General features: G+C 40.1%; 1 protein-coding gene across 3 annotated transcripts in view; it reads right to left on the bottom strand.

The window, feature by feature from the left end:
* Spice1 (spindle and centriole associated protein 1) overlaps positions 1-23437 on the bottom strand; it is a 45409-nt gene that overhangs the window by 9689 nt on the left and 12283 nt on the right. For 2 of the 3 annotated variants that reach the window (XM_021209502.2, XM_029544777.1), the window contains 9 exons: positions 19093-19195; positions 18162-18268; positions 17098-17213; positions 8541-8680; positions 8194-8334; positions 7620-7885; positions 5720-5851; positions 2613-2763; positions 1371-1595 (listed from right to left, as the gene is read on the bottom strand). In XM_021209502.2, the coding sequence (XP_021065161.1) occupies positions 1371-1595; positions 2613-2763; positions 5720-5851; positions 7620-7885; positions 8194-8334; positions 8541-8680; positions 17098-17213; positions 18162-18268; positions 19093-19195 (1381 nt within the window). The remainder of the gene's footprint in view (positions 1-1370; positions 1596-2612; positions 2764-5719; positions 5852-7619; positions 7886-8193; positions 8335-8540; positions 8681-17097; positions 17214-18161; positions 18269-19092; positions 19196-23437) is intronic. The other variant, XM_029544776.1, reaches the window with a different exon arrangement.

Genomic DNA, 23437 nt, shown 5'->3' with positions numbered 1-23437 from the left:
AAAGGAAAGGAAAGGAAAGGAAAGGAAAGGAAAGGAAAGGAAAGGAAAGGAAAGGAAAGGAAAGGAAAGGAAAGGAAAGGAAAGGAAAGGAAAAGAAAAAAGAAAAGAAAAGAAAAGAACCAGCATAGTGCACTGCTTGTAACAAGGCCTTGCCTCTTTCTTTAACCTCTGCAACCTCTTCAGTTCCTTTACTAAAAACACATCAAAGTACAGAAAGTCTGAGGAACTTAGGGTCCCAATGATAAAACTTAGCTTCTACTATAATTTTTAAAGAAATAAAAATCCATGCAAAAAATGTACAATCATGAAAAAAAAGAGAAGGATCTGGAAAAAGTACACTCTTCAAACACATGCTGCTGCTGATGAACCTGTGAAAAACATCTTTGAAAAAAGGAGCTAGAAAGCTGCCTTGGCAGAAGTCACTAGCACACAGGCTGGGGTTCCAGTCGGACACCCCACAGAAGAGAACTGACTCCCCAGAGTTGTCCTTTGACCTCCATGTACAAGCCACAGCACCCACAGGCCTACTTCTCTCTCAAAATTAATTGATCGAATTTTAAAAGGTAGAAAGTGATAAAGGAATATAATTAATGTTGTCATCTGCTGGCCTCCACACAGGCTCACATGGGTGAGGGAACACCCTCTCCCCACCCCTGACAACACACACAAAAATAATTAAAAATATTTTTCAAGGACTAGTGACACATAGTTCAGTGGTTAAAGTCCTTACCACTAAGCCTGATGACCTGAATTTGATACCTAGGAACCACGTGGTAAAGGCAAGAATCTATTACCACAAGTTTTCTCTGACCTCTATATGTGTCATGGACATTTGCGTGTACACACACACACACACACACACACACACACACACGCATGCACACACGCGCGTTGGTTAGCAGTGGCATGTCTTTGAAGAGTGTTCGTTTTCAGATCCTTCTCATTTGCTGTCTCTGGGCTGCCATGAGGTGAGAGGCTTTCCTCTGTCATATTCTACCACCATCCAGAAAGAACAGAGCTAGCTGACCACAGACCACTGAACCCAGGAACAAAAAGCAAGTCCTTCCTTCTTCAAGTTATCCTGTTACTTTCAGAGTGACGGCTGGGTGCAGGGGAACTACCCTAAAAAATGCATGTGTGTGTGCATGTGCATGTATGTATGTATGTACACGTATATATGTACAACTCACTATATACACACACACATATATACATATATATATACACACATGCATATATATATATATATATATATATATATACACACACACACACACACACACACACACACACATATATACACATTATCATATAAGTGAAGGGGAAAAAAAGTCACAGCTTCCATATAAATATAGAAGAAGCGTGCTTACCATCCTGGAGAGGAGAGAATTCTGAGTTGCTCTTCTGCCTGGGTGGTGTTAGCATCACAGCTGGCTCGAAAATATGGGTTGGGAAATTATTGGCCAGATTCAAGTTTTCTGTGGTGGTTGGCCCCTGAGATAGTTTAACAGGCAACTCTTCCTGTGGGAATTCAACCATTTCTTCCCCTCTGAACATCAATGGCATGGAGCCATTACTGCTTACAACAGGACCCTCTGAGAAAGATAAGAGGACAGTAACATGAAAGGAACAGAAAGGACACATGGGTCCACACTTAAATAACTCCCCAGACCCCTGCGAAGCGTAAACTACTGAGTCAGAGAGCTAGAAGAGACATTCCAGTGAAAATCCAGTATTTATTCTACGTAATTCTTTGTGTGTGTGTGTGTGTGTGTGTGTGTGTGTGTGTGTGTGTGTGTGTACACTGCATGCTTTTAGAAGCTTACAAAGGCCAGAAGAGGGTTTCAGATGCCCTGGAACTGGAGGTACAGGCAGGAGTTATGAGCTAACACAGGGTTACCATGAACTGAACCTGTGTCTTATGCAGGATTATTTAAGTGTTCTTAACCACGCAGCCATCTCTCCAGCCTCCAGGTATTTATTCTTAAATGCATTTAAGTAGTAGGAAAATTCCTCACTCTCTCAACTATACCCTCCTTTGCCAGAAACTCTGAGGCAGAAAAGTCTCGTTTCAGTAGGAAAAGCTGTGAAAGACTCAAAGCTATCTTCAGAAAGCTACTGCAGACCCCACCACCCGCAGCACTAGCTTCCTAATGGTCATGACAAATAAGGCAAGAAGAAAACTTTAATATACTGACTTCTGTGCAAGGTAAGTTGGTAAGTTATGTGTCAACAGTGTGGTGCATTCTGTGCTATCCTAACAGGGTTGTAAGGCTGAGACTCAGGAAGATATGAACCAGATTTCCAGATTTCATCTCTATAACATTTCTGACTTTCCCGCAGACAGTAATAACTCCCAGTAACTGTGAAGTACCATAACCCCTGGGTTTCTCACCTTTGAGTAACTAAAGGTCTCTTAGTAGCAAAGTTAACTCACCAACATTATAGTAATGAGATATCAACAGCAAAGCCCACCAGAGGAGAGTGACCTCATAGTTATATTTCATTCCGCCACTTCCTCTCATCCACAAGCTCTATCTTCTTTGCTTATTACTACTCTAAGGATATTAGGTAATTTAATAACAGACTGGAAATAATAAGACTCCACCTACCTACATTATCCACAAGTCTTCTACCAATAGCTGCCCTTTCTGATGCTTGACTTTCTTGTCTGGAGTTATTTATCACAGGACAGTTCTTAATGGCATGTGTTAGCGATATGAGCTGCTCATCTGTGGTAACCATGTACTGCTGAAGTCTCGCCTAAAGAAAATGACACCATCACTGGCATAACAGACAGCAGTCATTATCTAAAGAGTAAGCTTTACAGACATGTGAGTGAGTGTGTGTGTGTGTGTGTGTGTGTGTATGAGTGTGAGTGTGTGTGAGTGTGAGTGTGTGTGTGTTATCACTTTAAATTCCTACCCTAAAGCAATGTCATTCATAATTATAAATGCCCTATAGGAATCATGGTGATGAAATGCTTAAATAACTAATTACTATTACTAAGTACTCTGCTATCAAAATTAAGTCTTTTTATAGAGCTTTTAGTTTGCAAAATCTTTTCACATAGATGATCTCTACTGACTAGCTACAATAAGAGAGTGATTAGGTGGGAGAAACTCAACAGAGCATTTATGGACACCCACGTGGATAAACTCTAATGTCATAAAAACATATCATCATGTATGTGAAACAATGTGGAGAGCAAAAGAAAAGCAGGGCATTCTAAATGTAGGATAATTACAGCTTTCTGTGAAAGGCAACTGTGGTTAGTGTGCACTCAGATTTGTCTATGGGTGTGTGTATACCTACTAATGTTATAGAATTTTCAAATTCAAAATAAATAAAATATCACACCAACTGATTAGGTTTATTTTCTGTCATATAGTTGAACATGTTTGGAATTCCACTCTCAAATTAAAAGTCAACTTTATTGTCTAGAAGTTTAGATGGATTTGTTCTTTTCTTTATCTGTTTCATATTGTAGATGAAAATAGGTAATGTAAAATCAACAAGTCTGACTACAACCACAAAATGCAGGCCTTCCATAAATATTGGCATATAGTTCTTCCAGGTATAGAAGATGGCAGGTGAAAGGGGAGAAAGAAAAGTTCTATGACCTGCCAAGACCTTATGACAAAGACAAGAGAAACCAGTGAGGCAGCTAGTGACACATGCCACAAGTGCAGACAACTAGTAAGAGTAGGTGTGGTCCAGACGTCAGAGAGAGTACCAATGTGTAGTATCAATATAGCATACAAGACAACTTTCTCCTCAAGTTTTACCCTTGTATGTTCAGTGGTCTTTTAAGGTTCCCCATGTGGGACTCCAATAGACTTCAAACTCAATCTAGACAAAGCCAAGCTCCTACAACATACACGGCAGCTTCATCTTTTAAATCCAAATCGCAAACTGCACAATTACCTTTGGCTTTTTCCCTCACGTCCTTTCCTTCACTCCATTTCCAATGCGTTTGGTTGACCTTCAAAATACACTTTGAATTTGCTCAGTCTGTATACCATTTCCCACTTCTGCTCTGGGCCACGCTGCTATTCCCTATCTGAATCAACCTCACAATGCCCAGATGTGCTCTGCTATGATCCCTGGTTCTATCCTCAAATTGTAGTCTGAGACAACAGTGATTTCACAGGGCCACCAGAGAACAGCTTCAGTTCTCAGGAGAAACCAGTGAAGACACAGGCTATGCAGCATCTGGAGGCAGTTCAGTTTGAAAGTAAGATTTCATTATATTCTTTTTGGTAGTTTAATATCTTCTTAGGCAAGCATGGCAGCATATGCCTGCATTTCTAGCATGCAAGAAGTTGAGACAGGAGGATCACAAAGCCAAGGCCACATCAGGCTACATAGTGAGACCCACTCTCACACAGTAACAAGAAAGACAATCAAAAAGTCATCAAATCTTCTGATGGCTGGTTTCCTGGAAGCAGCTATGTTTAAAAACATTTTGGGTAGAAACACACTATGGAATAAGAAATAAGGACAATGATGTCCAATATAACTAACTCTAAGGATAGTTACACAGAATCAGAAAAGTACACATACCTCACTGATAAATAATTGTAGTTATTTAAGAACAAAATAAATATATGACTCTTAATTTCTACATATATATTAAGTATTTATAAATATTAAGTATATTATTGTCAAATAGCTCCTAACTGGTTAGAACTGAAGTTGGATTTCACTCATAAAGTGGCCCAACAAAGGCAGCCCTCTCTGCTATAGTCCACGCAGCACGTTGCAGTGATGTAGTCTTCAGGTGGCAATTAACACAGCAGAGCATAGTGCATGCTTAGTAGCCCAGATGACCCTCCTAAGACTTAAGTCACATCATGACTCTTCTCTTTAGTGGTTTGCCACTTCATTTGCCTAACTCTTTAAACTTAGCATGCAAAGAGTCCTAAGGGGGCTAAGGATATGGCTCAGTCAGTAAACTGCTCACCACACAAACATAAGGACCTGAGTTCAAATCCTTAGCTCCAATGTAAAATGCCAGGTACTGCAGCACATGTTTATAGCACCAGTGTGGGGGCCGAGACAGGTAGATTCTTGGAGACCACTGGCCAGAGTCTAGTCAAACTGGTGAGCTTCACATTCATGGGGAACCCAACCTCAAAAAGTAAGATGAGAGCGACTGAGGCTGACACCAACATCAACCTCTGTCCTCCACACAGACTTGTACATACACATGAATACCTATAGCACATAATGCATACAAAGAAAGAATATTTAAAGAAGCATGCAAGTAGTCAGTGTTTTAGAAAAGGTAGTATATGCCTTTTTATAGAGTCACCAAAAGCAATCACAAAGAGTATCTAATACCGGTGCAGAAGGTTTCAAAGGCTGTCATTGTTTCCTCTAATACCCTTTCCTTTAAAATGACAACTGGCTACCAGTACACTCCTTCACACTCTAAATGACCATGGTATTGGTGGGTATTGAAATGTAGATCCTGCTATCCCCATCCACAGCATATTTCTTGGAAATAGCAAACTTATCCTATGTATTATATGCAGCTTATGTTTTGACTATAGAACCTTGGCATAACAAATGTTCATTACTACCCACTGCTGCTGCGGACATGACATGTAGTCACATCAGAGCAGCTAAGCCACCCGCAGCTCCAGGAGAACCTTGCATGCATATAGACATGCTCACTATCAAACATGGAGCCTTTGGGAGGGCACGTGAATACCTGCATGGTACTATTTTCTTCTCTGAGGGAAAGCATTTCAGCTGTCAGGGCATCAATGAGCTCTCGGTGATCACCTAACATCTGTGCCAGCTGCTGCCTGGTCTCTACTTCTTTCCGAAGTTGGATTTCACTCTGCAAAAGACAAGAAAAGTAGACTCCCACCAGTAGGATCACGTACTGACAACTACACTTCTACACAGACAAGACAGCAAGGACACTTACAGAGAAGCAACAACCACGACAGTGATGAGACTTAAAACTTTCATTAGAAGGCTACATTTAATTAAAAAAAAAAATGTACTTTTCTTTTGTTCTAGTTCCATCTTAAAGAACTACTTTTTTTTTTTTTTTCATTTAAAAAGCGAAGGGCTGTGCATGAATCAGTTTGACCACAAAGCCCATCTCTAGATAGACACATTGGTATCTGACCATGACAGTAAGCTACATGGAAACAAGCAGGTTGGTTACAAGTTAGGAATGAGAATTAGGTTTTTCACTCTACACTCTTCTGTATGCTTCTATTTCATGCTGTGTGATATACTGCCAATCAAAAACTGATTGTTAAAATATAATTTAAAACAGTTACTATATTGACTATTTCTATGAACTATCATAGCTTTGAGAGTATGTGAACTGTTACAAGGCACATGTCATAGGCCTGCTGTGGTTCCTAAGCACTAGTACACTTTCAAGGACTCCAGATTAACTGGAAAAGAATCCTGGGAGGTGGGAGGATAACGAGTGGGAGGGAGATGGGAGAGGGTGGGGTGACAGTAATCAGAATATACTCTGTGTGTGTGTGTGTACATAAAATTGTCAAAGAACACACTAAAGAAAAGATAAAAAGGGAGAAAAACCTACTAACTATGATACTGTTCATATCATAAAAAGCACATGAACAGTACTGTGAGGGGGAAAAATAATCACAGAATATAGGTCTACTTAAAAGACGTTCCCATGTCTGACAGCACAGAAACCTTTCATTATAAGGCAGTTTGACGAAAACAACCCCAGATGACACATCAACCACAGTGATAGAGCTACTGCTTAAAGTGAACGTTTATTAACATTTTTGTCATATTTGTTCAACATATTTAAGCACATAACTAAACTGTATGTAAATGTTTTACTGTGTGCATGTACATGTGTGTGAGGGTGTGCATGCACGGAAACCTCAAGTGTCATTCTCAGAAATAAAGGCAGGGGGCTCTCACTGACCTCTAGTGGAGCTTGTCAATTGGGCTAGACTGGCTGGCTCAGGAGCTCCAAGGATACCACCATCTTCACTTCCCCAGAATTCTTGACTTGGGGATTAAACTCAAGTACACATGCTTTCAAAGCAAACACTTTAGCACCTGAGCTATCTCCTCTGATCCTTTAGTGACCTTGTAGAGAATTAAAATGTCCTACTAATTCTGTACCACCTAAGGACCGATTATTATTTAGTAGCAAACAATTCTTTATTCTTTATTTTCTCAATAAGATAACAACTCCCATTCTACAGCGATCACAGTTTCCCTGCCTATGAAATTTACAGATTACAGGAAGAGCCACTCTCCCAGCAGAACTGACACAGGAGCAGCAGGCAGCAGAGGAAAGCGGCACAGCAAAGCTCCAGCTAACAGTGCTATTTAACCCAATGATTAACCAGGTAATACTTACAACTGGCATAAGATATTACTTTATCCACAGCAACATCAGCAATATTTACCTAACTATATATCCAACGATAGCGGGGGACTACAAGCATAAATTTTACTAGATATACTAAAACTGAGTAAAATAAAAATATTCAAATTTAACTGTTCTTACTTAGAGGTTGCAATAAATTAAGCAAGGAGAAACCAATCTACATATATTTTTTGCCTGAAGAGAGGATTCCCATAACCTGTACCCTTACCTCTTTAAGGTACCGAACCAGGCGGCAGAGAGAGCTCACCAGGGACAGGGTGAAGCCTGTGAGCCCCTGACCACCCTGCAGCCCTGTGACCTCGCGCCCTGTGCACCGCTCATACTCTCCCATCTCGTGCTCCACATCACGGATCACGTGCTTGAGGACGTCCAGGCTGGAGGCAGTGCTGCTTGTTCTGTCTGCAGAGGCTGTGCTGGAGGACAGCATGTTTGTCCTCTGCTTGGAGGCAGCACACACATCTTGTTTTCTTTTCACTGAGAACGACAAAAGTCATTCTAGTTCAAAACCGGGAAGATCACAACTACAAATTTATCAAAAAAAAAAAGTTTTGATTGTTCACAATTTTTAAAAAGAAGTTACCATGATCTTTGTAATACAAACCTACAAATTTGAAACAAGTTTACATTATCTATAGCTAACATAACATTCTGTGACACACTGTGTGGGACAGAAGGGGGTTTCTTAGCTTCCCCTCATCAAACTCATACTTAAATACAGCCAGCTGGCCGAGCTGAGAGGACATGTGTAACAACTCGTCTGTGTAAAGTGGGGAGGTGCGCACCTTTACTTAGCAGCGGCTTTTGCTTCCTTGTGTTTAGCACTGGTCCCACATAGCTGGAGCTGGAGTCTACAGGCTCGGCAGACTCCTCAGGCTGAAGCCCAGCCTGGATTCTCTTGACAGCATCTGTTGCATTCAGAGCAGCTGGAAAGGAAGAACACAGCAGAAAGCATTTCAAGAGACTAAGCTTTCTCCAAAGACAGTTCCACTAATAGTCATCAGGATTTTAATCAACATATAAAGACTCCAAAAGTTAAGTTTGAAAACTACTGTGTTAACAACACCACCACAGACAAACAAGCGAACCTAAGTAAGTCTGCTACTAGAAATACAGCAAAGGAGGAACTAGCCTTTCTGATCCTCTGCCGAAAGCTCCGAGGACGGAGACCCTGGAGGAGTTCTTTGTGACTGGGTAGCGATTTTCTGCTGAATATCAGTCCACAGTTGATTGATTAACTCGGAATTCTCTTCCTTTAGTTGGTGAAGAAACCTATAAATTATGGGACAATTAGAATTAATAGGTGCTATCATTTAAACTGTCCGACTGTTCATGTCTGATTTACAAGTTTTTAGAAATTCACAATTAAAAAAAAAAAAAAAAGCAATGTTACCGACTTTATCTGACAAGACAATGTAGTGATTGAATGATAAATGTCTCCCATAGGTGTATACATTCACATTTTGGTCCCCAGCTAGTGGAGCTGTTTGGAAAGATTGTGGAACCTTTATGAAAGCTGACTTTGCAGGAGTAAGTCTGTTACTGGGGACAGAAGGCTTAGTTGCCCTGCCCCATTTCCTCCTCCTATGTCGTCCTTCCACACTGCCAATACAAGTGACAGGCTGGCTCCTGCTCCTGCTCCTGCGCCATGCCTTCCCTGCCACAGTGGACTGCATCCCCTCTGCAAGTAGAAGTCAAAATAAACTCACTCTTCCTTAGGCTGCTTTTGTCTGAGTCTTTTATCATAGCAAAGGAATGATGCTAATACAGACGGTAAGAAGCCAAAAGGCCATCATCTTAGGGAAGAAAACAGTCCATCTGCCTTCCGGCTTCTATGTCCCACGGTCCCTTACACAATAGTGTTTGCCTTTGTATATGTAGCTCACCCTTCTTTCTCTCTCTAAAATAATTATTTATCTATGGTTCTGCCCTTGTAGTTTCCATTCCCTTCAGGAGAGCCAGTGTCTGCAGAGCAGACAGTTCGCTCATATTGAAGAAAATGTTTTGCACCAGAAATGGGGCAGGAGTCAGTAGCCTAGGGACTTAGTACGTGGAAGCCCTTTCATGACAGAGCTTAGCCTTATCCACAGACGTTACTATCACTGACAATGCTGATACTTCATTTCTTAAACTGAGGCTTAAGTGGGAAGACAGAAAATAGAAACAAATGTCTACTATCCAATGAATGAATGTGTAAATGTGGTGTACTTATTCAATGGAATACTATTCAGCCAGAGAAGGGAATGGAACATTCCTTTGTATTACAATGTGAAAGACACCCCAGACACAAGAGACAACACATTGCAAAATCTTACATAGCACGTCTAAGTAGGAAAATCTATAGGGTAGAAAATATATCAGTGGTTATTCAATACCAAAGGGGTTGGACGGAAATAGCTTTTTTGGGGGGTGGGGGTGGGGGACAGGGTTTATCTGTATAGCCCTGGCTGTCCTGGAACTCACTCAATAGACCAGGCTGGCCTCAAACTCAGAAATCCATCTGCCTCTGCCTTCCAAGTGCTGGGATTAAAGGCATGCGCCACCACTGCCCGGCTGGAAATGGCCTTTCTTTCTGAGGTGGTGAAAATATCCTAAAATTAATTGCAATGGTAATGAAATGACTGTAAATGTTCAAATACTGAATTATAAATAAACAAGCTATGTATCTATGAACTATAAATCAAAGCATTAGAAATTAAATAGGAAATAAATACTCTAATTAAGCCACTCCATAAACCTCAGTTTCAGGCAAACTATAAGTAGCACATTAGAACACCATTGGCTACAAAAGTGTATCTTTTACTAGCAAAAGAGCCATGATATGAGGCTTGCAGAGAGGAAAGTGACAAGAAAAGACCCTTCGTAATAAAACACCAGCGGCTTTAAGTCCAACCTTTAGGAATAATATCAGAAGAATGCTCTACAAATTAGAAAAATAAATACCACATTCATACACTTTCATTACCATCTCTAACACTGACGCTTCCAAGAGCCAGGCTACGTCGTAGCCACAAATATAATGCAACACTATCGCAGTAGGCTAAAAGCTGCCAAAGACACCTGTAACCCAATCCCTAGAGTCTATGAATGCAATTTTACCACACAAAAAGGGGATTTTTATAGATGTGATCAGGTTAAAGGCCAAGAGATAGGAACATGTTCGTAAATTACTAAGGGGTGCCTTAACTCTCTATGTGCATCCATAGAGAGTAAGGGAGATCTGATTCACAGGGTGAAAACAGAGACAGAGCCTGCACTGTCACAAGTCACAGAGCAACCAAATGCCACCAAAGGGGAAAGGGAAAGCAACAGATTCTTTTCTGGGGCTCTCCCAGGAGGTAGAATGGCTCTAAACACACCTGATTTCAGCTTAGTGAAACATATTTCAGATCTCAAACCTATAGACAAAATGAATTTGTATTGTCTTAAGCTGGCAAGTTTTTGTTAATTTGTTATAGCATCATCAGAAAACTAATACGGACTATGACTTGAGTAGAATGCTGGTGTAGACACAGCTGAGCAGTGAGTGCCTTGGGAGTAAGCCTAGAAGGATTTCTAAGTGAATGACAGAAGCAGCCTGCATGATCTTAAATGAACTATTGGTAGAAATGTGGATGCTAGGAATTCCTCTGATGAAGACACCGGAAGAAGCAAGGTGCACTGCAGAGACCCCAGACTGAATTCCCACAGTGTAAGTAGAAAGTTTACAGAGATATGACTGTCAACAGAACTTCTAGTCTCAGAGTTCAGGACATTAAGAACATGCTGTTCGACTGGAGGCCAGCCAATGGTTGAGTGGTAGAAATCTTAGTACAGTTATACACAAAGTAGAATTTTGTAAGTGATGAACCAAGAGGTTTTGCTGAAGAGGCTGCAAAGTGATAAGGACACAACAGAGAGAAAGAAAAACCGAGGGTAGACGATTAAGCAAGAGGATTCAGGGGTAAGGCTTCAGCTCAGGGGAAGAATGATTGTCTAGTATACCTGAGGGTCCAAATTCAATCTCTAGCACTGGGAAAAAGAAAAGGGTTGAGGACTTGAAATTTTGAGAAAGGTTGGGCCTCCAGATCTCAAAAGATAATTAAATTACTAGAGCTGGGCCTAAGAAAGCAAGCTCTGGAGAGGGGCACGTATGTGCTGCCAAGTGATCGCTAGGTCTGAAGGGCAAGAGGTAATTCCTGGATCTCCTCAGTGATCTCAGAAGCCAGAATAAAAAAGGAGATTATCCCAGAAAGGTTCATGAGAACCTATCATGTAAAACACAGACATCCATAAGAGCTTTTGAGAGTGTTTTAACAGCAGAAATATCACTGGCTTGGACTGACAGAATGGAGTAAAGAATTGGTGCCAGACTCCTAAATTCTACAGAGAGGAGTAAGTTGATAAAGCTACCCAGCTATAAACACGAGCTGTCTATCCTCCAGGCAAAAGGATGAATGACTCCCCCCGAGCCCCCCATGACCAGAGCTACAGATGTTTGTACAGATTTAAATCCACAGACACAGGAGTCAAGGGGAAAGACTCAGAAATAGTGGGCAGAGCTATGGGCTTTGAGGTTGAAGACTCAGGCCAGAGATGATTATTGCCAGGCCTTGAAACTTAATGGAATTTGTCTGTCTGGATTGCAAAGTCCCTTGTAACTGCTGACTGCTTTCTTCTTTTGATACATTTTCCTCTTTTAAAACAAGAATGGCTATAACTCCTATCCCAGATATGTTCCATCACTGTATTCTGAAAGCAGATAACATGTTCTCTAATTTCATATGAAAAAAATTCTGTGGTATAACAGAATATGTTCTATGTGGGAGAACAGATCATATCTAGCCTTCTCATACCTTATTTAATGATGAGACTGGGGACTTCTTCACTAGAACTGACATGAGGGTATGCTTTTAGACCAAGAAGTGCTTAACTGTATCCACGAAAATCCATATATATATATATATATATATATATATATATATATATATATATGTATATAATAGTAATACTATAAACAGAAAATTTACTCTCAAATCATTGAGCTAATAAAAATCCCTCCCCAATAATGCCAAGGAGTCAGAATAAAGCTGCAACAACATATAAGATGAAATTAAATATGCATACATAAGAATTTGGAGATACTTCATATTGTATGTACATATTGAGCAATACATATCTATTGCACAGTAGAATTTTAAAAACAAAACAAAAATAAAGGGCACAGGAGCAGTGAATGCTGGTAACCCCAGCACTTGGGACGCTGAGACAAAAGGATCACAAACTGGAGATCCAGGAGGGCCAGAGGATAAAACTGTGTCTCTAAAACTAAATTATTATAAGGTGCATTGAGGCACTTCAAGAAAGAAACACAGGAATGGCAGTAAGATTAGGGTGGGAACAAATGCTAGGGAAACAAATGTGACCAGGAAACAGGGTGAGCCTCCTGTCTATAACTCGCCACTGAACAGAGCAGCAGGACACCAGCAGAACAGATGACACCAGCAACGAGGACAAGGAAGACACTCCTACAACTTAAAGGGCCAACTATGTCAGATAAGGGGAAACTGACCTGGACCATTAACTACGGGACCCTTAAGTCTAAAGGCAGAAAAATAAATGTTGAAGGTGAAGGTAATCAAGTTGACAGACAAAAATAACAAATCTCTTACAAAAGCAAGAAAATTACTATAGCATCAGACTTCATAAAGAAATGTACAAGGCCAACCAAGAGTGAAGAGCACTGCCAAAAAAAGCCAGCCAGTACTTCAAATACAAAAGCTATAGAAAAATGTCGGAATATTATGCAGAGAATGAGAGGCCATATAACACTTAGACAGAAACAGGATATCACCAACATTCCCCTCTCCTCAGGCCAAGGGAACCCTGCAACCCTGCAGAAGAGGAGACAGAAAGAGTGTATGAGTCACAGGGGATGAAGAACACCAAGAAAACAAGGCCCCTAAACCCACATGAACGACGCTTATATGACCTCACAAGCCTGAAGATGATGCTCAGGGCTGCACGGTTCTGTACTAGGTCCTCTGTTATGTATGATGGCTCCCAGTTCAGTGTTTTTATGAGATTTTTTGAATGTGAGGAGTAGGTTTCTGATTTCTGTGCCTTCTCTTGGGCTCTTTTCCTTCTGTTTGTTTTGTCTAATTCTGACATGTCAGTTTTTTCTTTAAAATCTTATTTTATATAGTTTATATTTTTAGAGCTAATACAGAACATATATTTATTTATAATTTATAATAATTTTATTATTATCTCTTAGAAGCCTGTTTTCTAAGGAGAGTCAGAAAGGGGGTGGACCTAGTTGGGAGGGGAGGTAGAGAAGAACTGGGACGAGCAGAGGAAAGAGAATCCATATCCGCATACATTATATGAGAAAAATATCTATTTTCAGTAAAAGGCAGGGGGTGGGGAGGAGGATGTCTAAAGAATTCAAGGAACATTCTATTCATAAGCCCAACAGCATGGGCCTTAACTAACCAAGATTCAACTACAAGACAGTCAAGGAAACAGGAACGGGCTGGATGAGCACTTAATAATTATGTCTTGGCTGTAAGATGAAAACAAACAAAATCATGGTATACAGTAAAGCACAGTGTGTCTGTCAATTAAAAGCTAAAAGGCAACTACAATATGGGGAGAAACACTGAACAGTTTGCTTGAACAGTCAGTGTGCAAGGGAAAAACACAAAAACACACAGCTGGCAGCAAAGATTAAACAAGAGCCGTACCGACCGACTCACAAAAGGCTCATACACAAAGGCATCACAAGAGAACTAGGATCTTCCTAAATACCAAGGCTTTTAAAAGAACAACAATGAATACACAGGAAAGAGACAGTGTGCAAGCCTATAGCCCTAGCATGCACTGGTCAGAGCCGACAGGTGTGCCAGCCAGCTTCACAGTGACATCAAATCAGCCACCGACAGGAGCAACAGTAATCACCGTACAAAGAACTGGACCATGAGTGACATGGTTCAGCTGACACTGAACACACCGTATGAACTGCTGTTACAGCTTACCTTACCAATTAGAATTTCTAAATTGACTAGGGAAGCCATATCCACTGCACTGCATGGAAGGAACACAAAGTATGAAACAACTGCAAAAAGCTAAATATAAAAAGCAAAGATAATGCAGATAATCAGAAACAAGAAGTAGAGGTTTTATTCCCTCTCATACAAAATAGATTGTACCAAAAGCCAATGAATATGACAATGGAGATCATGATGCTAAAAGCCATTGATCAAAATAAAGATATAACATTTATAAATTAACACATTCTATAAGCACAGCAGTCACTTTACAGGAAAGGACACATTAAACTTCAAGTAAGTATGTTAGAACAATAAATATGAAGAAAAAACAAAAGCACACTAAAACTAGAAGTCTTAAATCATCACTCTCAGTATACAATATGGCAAAATTAAGGAAGGAGACAGAAGAAATAAGACAGAGCCAGCTGGCAGGCATTATGCTGTGCACACAGAACACCAGCCCTTCCAATAGACCCATAGCCTCTGCTTAAGCACTCACAGAAACGATCACAGACTAACTCACAAAGAAAGCATCACCAAGTTCCACCAGCAGACAGGAAGACGGCAGGGCACAGTCTGAACATAGTATGGCTGAACTACACAGGACAGGAGGCTTCTAGAGCTTTGCTTTATTTTATCTTTAACTCTCAGCAAAAAGGGGAGGAGGAACCAACTGAAATGAACTTATTTCTCAAATAATCCACTTATTTTTATGAACTAAAAAAAAAAAGTACTGCAGTCCTCACTCAAGAAGCTACAAAAGCAAAATAAGAGAAAGCACAAGGAAGGGAAAAGGGAAAACTGAGGAGGGAGAAATCAAACTATAAGCTCAACTTAATAAGCCAAAAGCCCGATTCTTTGAAAAGTTAAGAAACTAGACTGTAAGCAATGCAATCCTAAGAGAGGATGACCAAAAGAAATGATAGGAGAGTCTGGCACACAAGCCCCAACACACCCCAACACCAAAACAAGCATGCATCTATAAAATAGCATAACAGAGACGTCTGCTATTTCACTACTATTTTATACAGCCCTGTAATTAAAATACAAAAGAAAATAAGAAATTTGAGGAGGTGTAAGATGCAGGATGCAAAAACGTCTTTTGTAGATGATATGATGCTAAACCCAGGAACTGGAGAACTTCTGTCAGAACTAACTTACCTAGGATTCAGTGACGCAGCTGGCCACTGAGATAAGACAGAAATGCATATGACTGATAGCTGGAAGGCACAGGGGAAAGGTATCTAGGATGGAGCTCAGGGAAGACTCCTTACCCCACTCCCACAGGGCCCTCAAATCTCCAGCCACGCAGGAATATAAAAGATATAGTGAAAGACAAGGAAATCCCATTTAAACAAGAAACCAACAATATTTAAGGATTAAACAGAGCAAGAAGCACACACTATATAAGGAAAATGTCAAAGTACTCCTCAAAAACAAAAAGCACACTTTTTAACAAAGGGGAAACATTACATCATAACAGAAAATACCAGTAAGTTTTGTTTTATGAAGTTAAACAAATTGATACTAATTTTCATATAAAAATAAAATTAAAATTATTAGGAACACCCTAAAATTTTAAGAAATGCCATAAGGGAGGTGGGTATGGTGACACACACCTTTAATTGCAGCACTTGGGAGGCAGAGGCAGGCCGTTCAAGGCCAACCTGGTCTACATAGCAAGTTCTAGAACAGCCAGGGCTACATAGAGAAACCTTGCCTCAAAACAAACAAACAAACAGAACAAAGAAAGAAAAGCTACAGGTATCTATAAAGCCTGCAAGGCCTCTCTAAACACAACTCTGTGGCACTCCAGGAGACTGGAGAAAAGAGGCCAGCGCCACTAGAAGAGCAAGCCCACACTCAGATGGGGACTGTGGCAATGGGACAAAAGGGAGGTCTTTCCTAATAGTTTAAGGGCATAGGTGTGTATCTCATCCTGTGTACCAAAAACAAACTATAACTGTAAGAGATTAAACCTCAAACACAATGGCACACTTCCTAGAAAAAAATTTGTATCCTGGGCTTGGGCATGAATTTCAAAGTACAGTTCTTCATAAAGTAGAATTCAACAATTTTAAAACAAAACTGTATAGTGCTTACGCTTTAAACCTCAAGTTCCACTTCTAATAATTTTTCCTAAATATGGACTTCAAATACTATAAAAATATGAAGATATTTACTATAGTGTTTTTGTTACTACAAAGAACCGGCAATAATGTAAATGGTCATGTATCCAGGAGCGTGGCCAGTCAGCTGTCACTCAGTTTGCAGTCCAGCTACTTCACTGTGCTGTAAAAACAAAGCAAGTGACCCCTAAAACCTTACAAAGGCTGTGAGCTGACTTTAGGTCATTGCTGGTGACAAATGCAAATACACCACTGCCATTTTTAATGTGTGAAACAAGAGGAAGTGAGATATATATTTATATATTTGCTTTACTTATAGAAAGTACAGGAAAAATAAAAACCTCTTTATACTCCTACTATAGCTTTAACACATTACAGAACAATTTTAAACATTTACATAAAGCTATACACTCAGCTGGTTCTTTTTTTTTTTTTTGCTGGTTTATTTTTAAGGAATAATGCAATAAGCACACGCTTTGAATAGTCTGGGAACACCAGCCGAGCCTGGGTACCCGCGGCACACACGTACCTCTCTGTGCTCCTGTTAGAGTGCTGGCTGAGGGAGTTAGGCAATTCACTCTCGCTGTCTTCTGACTGGCTGTGAGCGGTGCTCTCCCTGCCTCCATCATCAACTTCATTAAGAGCCTACCTCAACAGTAAAACCAGCAGCACAAGTGATTATATGCTCACCCACCACAGGGCGTTAGTCATAAAAGGCATTTCTCCTCCTAAGGCTGACCCCCTCATGTGTGTCAACCACCAAACTCTCTCAGTCTTCTACTATCCTAATTATCTCCAGCTGCTTGCCTGCTTCAGCTATCAGTATTTGAGTATAAGAAAGCCTGTTTCTTTTTACCCCACCTTGATACATCATTTCCAGTTTGACTTCTGTTTTTTGTTTAGCCCATGCTAACCCAATATATTATGTATTCAATGCTGGCCCCAAATTCACAACTGCTTCTGTAGCGGCCTTTCTAAAGCTATGGGCTCCACCAATCTCTTTAAAGATTTATTTCCAATTCTGCATTCACCATCTATGCTCTGCAACCTGGCTTGTGTCCTGCCACTCCACTCAAGATACTTTCTACAAGGTTGAGTTCAGCATGCTTACTCCTCCACAGACAAGTTGGTCTTTCCCTCATTACACCTTATGCTTCCCTTGTTCCCTTTCTAACAGCTTAGATAAGGATGGCACATGCACGAGGAATTCAGTCCAGTACCAAAAACACACGCGCAATAACACGCAATAACATGGGGGCACATGCTTTTCACCTCAGCACTGTGGAGGCTCCTTGACAGTCAAGCTAGGCCTCACACACGAACACACACACACACACACACACACACACACACACACACCCCATATACTGAAGTAAATACTCATCCTTCAACTTCGTATCATATCTTCTTGGATGTTCTATTTTTTCTCTAGCTCATCTTTCCCAAATCTTTGTTAGTTTCTTTTTCTACTGTCTCTTTATAGCTGACAGGACAATGGTTGACATTTAAGCTTTTAAAATGTTTTCCGAGATGCCTGTATCAAGCTGAACTTCATTTCAGCATGGGCACTTGGTTGTGAGTGCAATGGACTACCTGAGGCGCTATGATTGATTCATTAAGGATAGACTGGGTGACAGGATCTTGATTTATTTCAGTGCAGCTCTGTGAGGAATTTGGAGCCCTTGTTACATTTGGAAACCCTGCAGAAGGAACAAACACAAGTCATCATGATTTTATTTCATTTGCTTGAAGAGGCTTCACAAGTTCTATACTGCCACAGGCTCCCTTCACCTCAGGGAAATTCCAAACAGCAGCTCCATTTACATGGATATGTACCAGCCACATCTAAACTCACTTTTACCTTCACAAAACTCCATGAGATAGGTTTTATTATTTTACAGACCAGCAAACTGAAACTTGGAAAAATTAAGTAATTAGCCCAAAGTTATGCTAATAAATGGCTGATGTAGGATTCAAACTTCCCAGTAAAAATAAATCATATGTTTCTAAAAGATTATATACCATTATGATTAATAATGCTGAAGCCAAGAATGGTGATACACGCCTTTAATGCCAGCCTCAGGAGTTAAGAGGAAGGAAGATCAGGAGATCAAAGCCAGTCTCAGCTACATGGATTGTGGGGGTGGAGGGCAGGGATAATCAATCCTATGTAACTAAAGAAAAGCAAAGTTTCTTTTGGCAAGAAACTGAAGTTACTCTAGATTTTAAGCTAAGCTTACTCAAACTACAAGTAAATGCACATATTTTAATTACATGGTAACTTAATAAGCTGAAAATTGAGCCACGTTTTCAGTTACAAAATGTTAGTAGATAGTTCCCTTAATTGAGTAACTTGTAATACTCCTATAAACAGCAAGTGAATTATGACTCTTGGTTCTTCATATACCAGCCAGCTAGAAGATGCAGCAGGAACGTGACTCCTGATAACAGAGTGGATTCTTCTATTCCCTTATGAGCTGTGTTTCAGAGAGATATGCAAGCTCTGTGTGGACTGAATGCTTACCTGTACGCTTACGAGGAACATCAGCAAACAGACCTTTGGCTGCAGCCATCAGATGATCAGACTTTGCCAGCACATCCTGTGTCAGGTATTGATCAGAGAGAATCTACAGGTGTTAAGAAAAATACTGATCAGAGAAAAATAGGCTTACTTATCAAATTACTAAGGAAAAGAATAAGGGAAGACACCAAACATGACATTTTAAAGTTTAATTTTCAATCCTTATTGGTTGTGGTTACTGAATTTGCTCTTAACCATGAGCCATGACCATCCTAAAAAACCCTCCAACGGCAATATTCTTAGATAACAGTAGGTGAGACTACTACAGAAATTAGTAGCTTAAAAAAATACATATTACATTGTGATCTGGTGCACACACATACAAACACACACACACATGATCAGGTATATACACACATACAAATACATACTTTTTAAAAGACTGTAATTCATATAGCTTTGCCTCATGAGAATAACTGTATTTAAGTTTTATTCCATTCTAGTTTTAAGTGATGGTTGTAGCCCACTAACTTGATTTTATTAGCCATTAATAAATAAAAGTGTACAATGGAAAAACACATACTAAAGATAAGAATCTTTGAGTCATAAACTCAAGGTGTTTCCACCACTGAAGTATTCTGATAATCCACTAACAGGTCTATGACTTAGAAAAACAAGGTATAGCTTTTAGGATTAAACAAAGCCGTGCTTAGGTATTTATAAACAAGTTGTTTTTTAATATGGAGAGATCGTTACACAAAACACAATTACAGTCGTGCCTCTGACTATGCACTTTCTATTGAAGGACTTTAATGTACAAAAAAACAAAGCCATATGCTACAGATGAGTCAACTCTATCTACCGCCACCAGATGGCATTCTTGAGCTGAAAGGAATCTTAAAATCAAAACAACTCCTTTTCTAACCCTGACTCAAATCAATGAAGCACCTAATAAAAAACGCTCCCACTGGAATTTCTCTGTAATAGAGAAAATCACATCACATGACAATTACTATTTTACAATACAGAATATAAGTGAGTAGCATTCTTCTGCTATCCTTTCTGTTATGGCCAAATGGGTCGGCTAGGTCAGTTAATGAGACTGCATTTGCACCTTCCACAGAGTAACCTTTAGAACTGCAAAGGCCAAGAGCACAAGGGTACAGAATACTGGGCCTAGGGCCACACTAGAAATAGTAAATAAACTCTAACCACTTTACTTAGTTTCCTGCTACATCAATGGCGCACAGCATGGGTTTTACTTGAGACCTGAGTATAATTGACACCAGGCATCAATGTAGTTGTTAAAGGCATGTGCCACAATGCCTGAGCCGACTCCTGTGTTTTAATCAAGGATGTAGCTCAAGTTCCCACCCTCTTTGAATATGGGAACCGCAAAGCAATAAAGTCCTGGAGAACAGCACACAGTGCCAATGGCTGGCATAAAAGGAGCAGCAGACACTCTCTACTTCCACTTGCTGCTGCTGCCCTGCATACAGTAGAAGGACACTGTAACAGCCATCCTGTGTACAGGATGCTGAAGTCACATGCTGAAGAACTGCAGGACCCTCTGCCAGCTACCTCTGAGCTCTCCATGAGAGAACTAAATCTGTGTTTTGTTTAAATTACTATATTGAGTTCTTTTATTCCCAGAAGTTCCACAAATAAAACAATCAATAATAAATTATGGCAAATCTACATCCAAACCTAGACATTAAAAAGGTAAATTTATTTCTAACTACTGACTTTCAAGATACACTGGCATATCAATAGAATCTAAGCACCACCTCCACCCTACAGGGACATCATAGGGTATGGATACACTGAAAACCTGCATAAGCTAGTGATGCCTCAAGGGTTATTAAAATACAAATTACACTGCCTTATGAACCAAATTTCTACCTTTGGTGAAATATCTTCCAAGTCCATACAATTAGGAAGTATGACTTATAATGGATATATGCAATAAATATATAATAAATCAACATGGCTGTGGCTACAGTAGAGACTGACGAAGGCAGAAAGTAGAGGAATAACCTTACTAATCTGTTGACACTGGGTATTAATTACAGTCAGACCTCAAGTAAAGCTACCACTTGGCCTTCTTCTACTGAGTCTCTGTCACATTCCTCGAAGCAGATTGTTCATGAGGGCAAAGGTCACTGTACTAGCCTTACTAAGACAGACAGTAAAAGAAAACATCTAAATCCCATCAAAAGCTACAGTTCTAACAGCCTGCAGAACCTAAAAACACACGGGAAACTGAGGAAACCTCCCACACGTAGCTTCACCAACTCTGAATCTTAGAGGTGAGGTACAGTGGTTCCCCACCCTCCTCAGGAGCATCTCGACCATGATGAAGTCTCATGTGCAGTCAGGACTGAGACTCAACACACCACAGATGAGACCCTTCACCTGTCCCCTCATTACGTCCCCCTACTTCTCCTACATTAGTACTTGTATGAAAAGCTACAGGGGCTGCAGAGATGGCTCAGTGGTTATCACAGGTTAAGAATGCTTATGGCAAAAATAAAATAAAATGGAGGCTGGAGAGAGGGCTCAGTGGTTAAGAGCATTGACTGCTCTTCCAGAGGTCCTGAGTTCAATGCCCAGCAACCACGTGGTGGCTCACGACTCTCTGTAATGGGATCTGATGCCCTCTTCTGGTATGTTTGAAGAACTGTACTTCTACAGTATACTCATATACATTAAATAAATAAATATTTTTTAAAAAACCAATGCTTATGGCTCTTGCTGAGGCTGGAGTCCCAGCACCCACCCAGTGACTCACAATTCTCTGTGACTTAGTTTCAAGGAATCTGACAGCCTCTTCTGACCTCCACTGGCACCAGACACACAGACACCAAAACAGACAGACAGACAGACAGACATGCAGGCAAACACCATTATACAAAAAAGGAAAAAAAATGAAACTAAATCTTCAAAAAAAATAAAAGGAAAAGAGAATTAAAACTAGAAAAAGGAAACCTCCTAAAGAGGGTCTCAAGGTCAGATCTGTGGTTTTAGGCTGTTCAATGAGAATTAACACATGTGCATGACTGGCCCAAGATTATAACATGAGAAGTCGTATTCTCTGATCCACTGTTACTGTTCCTTTCTCATGTCTTATAAACATTTATTTGGGAGATACAGTTTTCCACAATGCAGATTTCTCTAAGAACTCTAAGGAACTTCTCAAAAGGCAGCCTATGGCTTAAAGCCACCGTGAAAGGCCACGCGATGGTAAGCACTGTCCGCTAACCCTGGGTAAGGAGCCACATGCACGACACATTCCTTTACTAGGACTGCAGTTCAAATAAAAAAGGTTGCTCTACTGTAGATCCTTCTTGCTTGACACACTGTTCACCCTACATATCTGACTGCTTCTTCAAACACCCAGGCTAGGCAAAAGGTTAAGTCAGAGATAAATGGCTTAAGACCTAGGTAAACAGGAGTACAAAATTATCTGATTTTATTTTATTTTTGCCAGGTAATTCTACTATGCTGTTAAACTGAGACATAATTACAGAAGTTTACAGATACAAAGTACTAATTATTTTGCCAAAGACTGTGGTAATCTCTTTTAAAGCAGGACTGGAACGATGGCTCAGTGGCTAAGAGAACTAGCTGCTCTTCCAGAGGACTCAGGTTCAATTTTCAGCACCCACATGGCAGCTCACATTTGTCTGTAACTCCAGTTCTGGGGGAGCTGACACCTTCTTCTAGCATATGCAAGCAACAGGTATACACATGGTACACAGACATACATGAAAACAAAACGTCATACAATGAAATTAAGAAAACAATTTAAGTATTATGCAATTAAACTCTCATAACAACACAGCCAAAATTTTAAAGATATAAACTCAAGCTAATATAAGGAAAATGATGTTACAAATTTGTAGAAAAATGGATAGAACTGAAAAATACAACACTAAGTTAGGTAACCCAGATAGATGAGAACTGGATATGCTTGCTCATGTGTGAATCCTGGCTTCTACTTATTAATTATGTATGTGTATCTAGGTGGGAGTAAGTGTGTATAGAAGTCAAAACAGTTTCTTATGGGACCATGACACTGGAGAAAGGGTCATACAATATGAAATAAAACTCGAAGTGCTGGAGATAGCAGTGGGACAGGGGAAGGGTAGGAATGGGGAAGGGGGAGGAGCCCAACCATCCACAGCTTAGTATGAGGACAGTGGCAGGAGGGACATGCTACTTTGTATGCTACTTTTTGAAAGGTTGAAAGAGAAAAAGAGAAAAAAAAAAAAATCCAGGCCAAGGAGTTATATCATCTAAGGCTACAGAGTTGATGAGTTGTGGAAAGGACATTTAAAGCAGCAAA

Source organism: Mus pahari, chromosome 12, assembly GCF_900095145.1.
Source record: "Mus pahari chromosome 12, PAHARI_EIJ_v1.1, whole genome shotgun sequence".
Taxonomy (NCBI): Eukaryota; Metazoa; Chordata; class Mammalia; order Rodentia; family Muridae; genus Mus; species Mus pahari.
This window is presented reverse-complemented; position numbering and strand designations above follow the sequence as displayed.